We start from the raw sequence: 6,828 nt of genomic DNA, 5'->3' as shown, positions 1-6,828 counted from the left end.
TAGTCAATTTGAGTTAATATGTGGTTTTTGTTGATAATATCCTACATATTTATTAACATATGTGCTTGCAATATGGGGGACGGATATGATAGACTGAATCTAAATGTTTGTTCATGTCTTTATGGGATATCGCGTGTTTAGTTTTTTTATCCCTGAGCTATTTTTTTTTTTTTTATTTTTGTGTAATGGGTCTAATTTTTTTTTTTTTTTAAAACAGGTGTTGGAGTATTCATTTTGATTTATATAACATTACTATTGAGGTCCTGCTATTGCTCGTTATTTTTGGATTAAATTCCAGATAACTTCGTTTTGGTAAGTACCATTTCAATTAGTGCTGGGTGCCATTTCATTATTAGATTATTAGATATATAATGTAATATTAAATTTGACGAAGCAATATTTTTTTTATTTCTTTATTTGTAATATTTTACCTGTAAATGGAAAAGGTACATAATAACCCGCATCTTTCCCTTTGTTTCTCAGCTCTTCAAAAACTTAAAAATACTGGACATTTTATTTCCATTTAGTGCTGCTTTGTGACACTGAGCGTAATAGTATTATCAAGCTTCTTTTGGTAAGTTATGTTGTCTTTTTAAACATACTTGTACATATGACATGTGTCATATAAATATTACTTTACAAACATATTAATGTGATGGCCACAAGCAAAGATGCCTAAAAGAAGCTAGCTTGGTTTATTTTCAATCTTTAACAATGTATAATAAAAAAATGAGTTTAATTGATCTCATAATGGTTTTGTCATTGTTCTTCAGGTGAACGCCTCTTGGCTTTTGAATCAGCTTTCCATATTCAACTTAGTTCTGAATTGTGCCTATATTTTATTGTTTGGAATATCGCTTATTCGTAAGTACATATGTTATGTAGTTTATAGTTCGGACGGTTCTCAAAATTAAGATGTTGTAAATCACTTTTATCTGGCCATTATAACAATCTGCTTGATGTGTTATCAAATACCACACATCTAAAAACACGGCAAACTCCTTCCTCCCACTCCCTTGTGCTTAACAACTAGTACGTACTCAAGGACCATGGTTGGAAAGTCCATCCCCCACGTTAGCTATGCTGCCTGAAAATCCTTCCAGCTATTGGGTGGAAGTGGAGGCATCGGACGAGTCTACATTGCTGTTCACAGAGTGAAATCAGCAGGGTGGTTTATGAGTAGACACGTGCCCCCCCCCCCCCCCCCTTCTTCCATTTCCCCAAATCGAGGGCTGAGTCATTTTGCAGTGCGTTTGTCCTGTAATCCTGGCGGGGGGATTTTAAAGGCTGGTTATGTTATAAATGTCTCTCTGTTCAAACATTGAGGTTTTTTTTTTTTTAAGTTGAAGGAGAGCATATGTGGTGTGACTAGGGATGGTCGAACCCAGTGGTTCCCAAACTGTGTGCCTAGGCTCTCTGGGGTGCCTCGGGACACCTGCAGGGGTGCCCTGGGTAGTTGGGACCAGGATCAATTTATATTATTTATGGTCAATGTACCAGGCAAAACCAGGGCTTGTGGCTGCCAATCATAATATTTATACTTAATATACATAATATACTTTTTCACAAATTTAAGTTTGGTTTTAAATTATTTTTCCTACAGTTTGTAGTAATAATTGATTGAGAATGTTGATTCTAAATTTTTTCAATTTGTCTTTAATTACAGAATACAATGTCTGACCTTTCAAAGATAGAAGAGGATATTTCTGATGAATCGTCCAATTATTCACCATCCTGTACAGATGACGAATCCACTTCTGGAAATCTTTTGAAAAACCCAAAAAGGGCACCACGATTCAATTATTATGAAAATGAGGCGCTTGTTGACGCCGTTTTAAAGTTTTATCATATTTTATTTGGAAAGCAGTCGGGCATTAATTACAGATTCGAGATGAAAGAAAAAACGTGGAAGAAAATAGCACAGATAGTATCATCCGTAGGAAAAATTCCCCGTTCTCCAAGTGTGTGTAAGAAGCGGTATTCCGACTGCAAAATTGCAGTTAAGAAGAAAATGTCTCTAATTCATGCCGACTGCAAAAAAAACGGAGGAGGGCCTCCACTCAAAATAGATATGTCTCCCTGGGAGACTCGTTTATCAGAGAAATTGTCCATTTGTGCAGTACGTGGGATCTCGGAAGCTATCGAAACTGAAGACTCTGTGGCTCTAAGCCAAGGTAAGTGAACTTATTAATGTTTTTTTTAATTTTATTTTTTATATAAACTAATGCTGTGTACAGATGGGGGCGATAGGGGCTGAAATCGCTGGGAATATGGTCACCGTGCGACCATCTTGCAAGTGATTGGAGTGTGCACTAGCGATAAATCGCTGGGTGCGCCCTCCTTTTTTCAGCCCCTGAATGGTCGCTGGTCGGAGGTACATGCTCCTCCGACCAGCGACATCCCCTGCCTCTACACCCAGCAGTGTTCAAATTTTTATCTGCGACCATCTCTGGTTGCAGATGAAAACGGAAAACGTAGCAATATGATTGCTGTGCAATATATTGCTAGGAATATATTGCCAGCGATCATATTGCCCCATGCGTACGCACCTTATGACAGTCAGGATACTTTTGTTTGTTTTTCAGACTGGAGACCTAAGAAACCAAAGGAATCAAAAAAAATGAAGAATTCGGACATCCTACCCAAAAAAAGCAGTAAAAAACCCCAAAAAAATGTGGATGATGAACGAATTGCAATGCGGTCAGAGGATATGACCTACCCTTCAGGTAGAATTGTTTGAAATAGACTAATGTTATTGAAATCTATTAGTGTCTTCATGCACCATCTTCTTTTGGACACGAATGCAACTTTTCTTCCATGTCAGAAATGTTGTTGACTGGACTTGCTGATTTTGCAGAAAATGTTGATCATATTAATACATGCAAACAGGGTAGACCTTGAAAGTCCACTTCTACCTCAGTCACTGTAGTTATTTTTGAGGAAGTGTATGCCTCGGATTAGAAGTTATGTGTTGGTTTTAAAAATTATTTGGTACTTGTGAGTTATCCGGGCGCCCGATTTCAAAATCGGGTCGGGCACATCGCATCGCATGCGACCATCGGATGCGATGCGATGACCCGATTTTTCCATAGGAATCAATGTTAAAATGGACTGAGTCCATTTTAACATGGAATTCAATGGGGAAAAAGGGGTCCTTTTCAAACCCCTACTATCCAAGTGGGCATGGAGTTGTATATAAACCTGTGGCGAGCGTAGCGAGCCATCGAGTCCGAAGCGTGGCGAGCGTAGCGAGCCCCGCGAGGGGACACAGAATACCGTCCCCTCGCGGGGCGCGCTTCGCTCGCCTCGCTACGCTCGCCACAGGTTTATATCCAACTCCATGCCCACTTGGATAGTAGGGGTATGAAAAGGACCCCTTTTTCCCATTGAATTCCATGATAAAATGGACTCAGTCCATTTTAACATTGATTCCTATGGAAAAATCGGGTCATCACATCCGATGGTCGTATGCGATGCGATGCGATATCGCATCGCATCTGATTGTATGCCTTAACTTAAGGCATACAATCAAAAAATCGTGCGCCCCGATAACTCATAAGTACCAATTATTTAATCAAATTTATTTAATTAAAATGAATTAATCACAATTATTTTAATCATTTAATCATAATTTTTGTAAAGAAATACATGTAATAAATTTGTTTCCTGTATCAAAAGCATATCAGATTGTTAGTAATTTTCATGTACATTGCAAATGTAACATTAATTTTTTTATTTTATTTTTTTTTTTTAAAGTAAAAATTGACCATAAAGTAAAGGTTAGTTTTCTGTATCCGCGTTAATTCAGTTTATCTTTTTGTTTTGAAAAAGGAAGTAACTCCACACCTTCGATTTTTAATTTGGCATCAAGTCGAGATATTCACACTTTACATAATACTGTTGAAATCGATGACTCGACTGAGGAAGAAGAGAGCAATCCACGGGCAGATAATGCTAGTAGCAAAGGAACAAATGTTTCGATAAATGAATTCAGAGCAGGTAAAAGCACAACCCCCCTATCCAGAAAGCGTCAAAATACCCACCAAATGATCCCGGATGGCGAGGTTGAGCAACTAATTGGCTCAGCCCTGGCTATAAACAAAAGTGTTGTTCAAGCTGAATTTGATATTCTACATCAAGATTTTTTAACAATTAAGGAAATTATACAGGAAATGAGCCAAAATATATCTGAGAACCAGAAACGAATGATCACACTGCTTGAGAATTTGGCACCACTAAAAAATTGTAGTAACCCGCAGCTCCAGAACGCAACGCAAACAGTAGTAAGTGAATTACAGAGGTCCGAGAGCCGGATTATTGGCAATGTGGAGCCATTCGCTTGTGCTAACAATAGAAGTCCACCTCAAAGTTTTTCGCAAAGTCCCATGGTTGATACTACGAATGGCAACGTTAAAATTGGACGACCTAAGCGACTGTTTAAAGTGCCACGAAAATTTCTGAATGAACCATGAATCAAAGTGAAAGGTAAATAGACAAAGGATTCAAAACTACTTGAGAAAACCTTACATTGTAAAACTTTCATTAGTTACATTTTTTTTATTTAGTCAGCTGCAACTTGAATGACATTCAATGGGTCTTTCTTCATAATTAGATATGTCTTTCCTCTGGTATAACCATTAGTCCGATAGATCAATTATTGCGATCTTAGATTGAAAGTTTATAAAAAAAAATGATGACCAGAGTTGTGAACTGACTGCTGTAAATTAAAAGACATCAAAAAAGTGATGAGTACTTTAGTTAGAAAAATGTGGTTGGTTTAACGGAGTAATCAACGTGGCCTCCAGCCTAGATCAGCGGCTCTTCTACTTTACAATACCTGTCGGATTTTTAACGTATTTAAGTCTTGAATGTAAATTTGTATTCCCAAAGAGATGTGTTCTATGCACTCGCAAAATTTTATAAGTGGGGGGTTTACGGTTTCCCTAATAGCCATATGTATTTTTTCTTAAAAATTAATATATATATGTGTTTGTGTGTATAAATAGATATTTATTGCAATGTGGTGCATCAAATCTTCTATGCCGGAATTTTCATTGAGTTGGTGCCATACACAAACCTCCCCAATGGGTTTCATAGACAGCTTACAGACGGCAACACTCGACCCAAATGATGACAGGAAAATGACAATTTCACTCAACGATTGGAACCAATTTTATTGGCTTTATCAGCATATCCTGACGTTGAACCCAATAAAATTATATGGAAACGTTGATTACTACTTGGGCTAAACTGCCTTTATTTAAGATGACTGCCGACGTCTGTATGTGCTATATAGATAGACTTTAAATTTAAACCAAATGGGTTTAAATTAATAATTACAATCTGTTTGAAAGTATAGGTATTGTTTGTTTTTACATCTATTTTTTAATCTTTCATTTCTTTTTTCTATTCTCCTCTAGGGTTTTTTGTGCACGTTCAAACTTGGTTTGTAGAAGTTACAGTTCGAGTTTATTGTGAAAAGTACATCTGAAACAACGAAAGTCTCCAGCATTTCCACCTGCTACAGGAATATATGGATTTTGACAGGAGCTGTAAAATTTATATGGCAGTTGTTTAGTTCGTATTTAGTTCACAAAGTTTTCATATATTCAGGGTATTTAATTTTTGAAATTTTGGAGTGGATTACATATATGTATCTGTTCGCTGGAACGGTGCAAATGATTGCAATCTTCCAGACCTGATCTGATCACATGTGATTTCTTACAAGTCCAAAAAATATCTGGGAGCTGCAGGGTGGTGAGGAGCAGTTGGGGCGGGCGGCTGGGGAGGAAACAGTGGGTTAGCCGCGCATCACCAGGTCAGTGCTGGGGCGGGCGGCGTTAAACATCTGTCTCATGCACCTTTCAGACCGCAATTCGTAAACGGTATATTGCCGTTTTTTTTACTTTTTAAAACGGTAATCTGTGCGGTCTGAAAGGTGCAGAACCACTTAACCGGTTAGAAAATATTTTTTTTTCTAACCAGTTAAAATGCAGGGTCCTACCAGTTTTAGAACCGGTATTTTAGGCTCAAATTCGGGTCAGAAACGGTATTTTGGACCCAGCCAATGAGCTGTGTCCTAAATTCAGCGTAGTGAATATTTATTGAGCGCTCATTAAATATTCACAGCACTGGAGCCGCCCCGCGCAACCCTACCCCCGCACGTGTCTATACCCCCCTCATGTGTCGACGCCCCTCCCCACCCCCACGTGCAGCCGGTACCTCCGTTGTGGATCCCGGCACTGCAGTTCAGTATGGTTGGAAGCACTAATGAAAAAAAGTGTCTTTCAGAAAATGGCTGCCCCATAGGAAGCCATTTTCAAAAAGTCACTTTTCTTATAAGAAAAGTGCTTCCGACCATACTGAACTGTATTGCCGGGATCCACATCGGAGGTACCGGCTACACGGGGGGGTAGGTCGACACGGTGGGGGGGGAGGCGCGTCGACACGGGGGAGGGGTGTCGACACGCACGGGGTCGACACATGCGCGGGGGTGCTTTGCACCGAGGGGAGGGCTGAAGGCTGCACTGGCTTTGACCCTGTATTTGGAAAGTTTCAAAAAACGGGTCTGCCAGGTAAAAAAACGGAACTTAAACGGTAATATACCGTTTAAAAGATGCGGTGTGAAAGGGGTTTTACCTGGCAGACTCGTTTTTGGAAACGTTTTCAAATACAGGGTCATAGCAAGTTATGCGGTCTGAAAGCAGCATCACTCTCAAATCCTTGTCCAGCACTTTAGCGGGCAGCAGCCACGGCTTTTAGATCTTTACAATATGTCAAATGACTGCCCGGCTAATGATTGCCTGGGAGAGCACTCTCAGCAAATCA

The 6,828-nt window shown here is 39.2% G+C and overlaps 1 protein-coding gene across 1 annotated transcript; it reads left to right on the top strand.

Moving 5' to 3' along the window:
• The first annotated feature begins 203 nt into the window (after positions 1-203).
• On the top strand, positions 204-6,299 carry LOC146056608 (uncharacterized). The gene is made up of 7 exons (XM_083168423.1): positions 204-312; positions 484-574; positions 774-864; positions 1,667-2,174; positions 2,586-2,726; positions 3,832-4,485; positions 5,421-6,299. Exons 4-6 carry the CDS (start codon positions 1,673-1,675, stop codon positions 4,470-4,472), a joined length of 1,284 nt encoding a protein of 427 aa, XP_083024549.1. The 5' UTR covers positions 204-312; positions 484-574; positions 774-864; positions 1,667-1,672; the 3' UTR covers positions 4,473-4,485; positions 5,421-6,299.
• The last annotated feature ends 529 nt before the right edge of the window (positions 6,300-6,828 follow it).

The sequence above is a fragment of the Crinia signifera genome, unplaced genomic scaffold (genome assembly GCF_055691185.1).
Source record: "Crinia signifera unplaced genomic scaffold, ASM5569118v1 HAP2_SCAFFOLD_85, whole genome shotgun sequence".
Lineage (NCBI taxonomy): Eukaryota > Metazoa > Chordata > Amphibia > Anura > Myobatrachidae > Crinia > Crinia signifera.
This window is presented reverse-complemented; position numbering and strand designations above follow the sequence as displayed.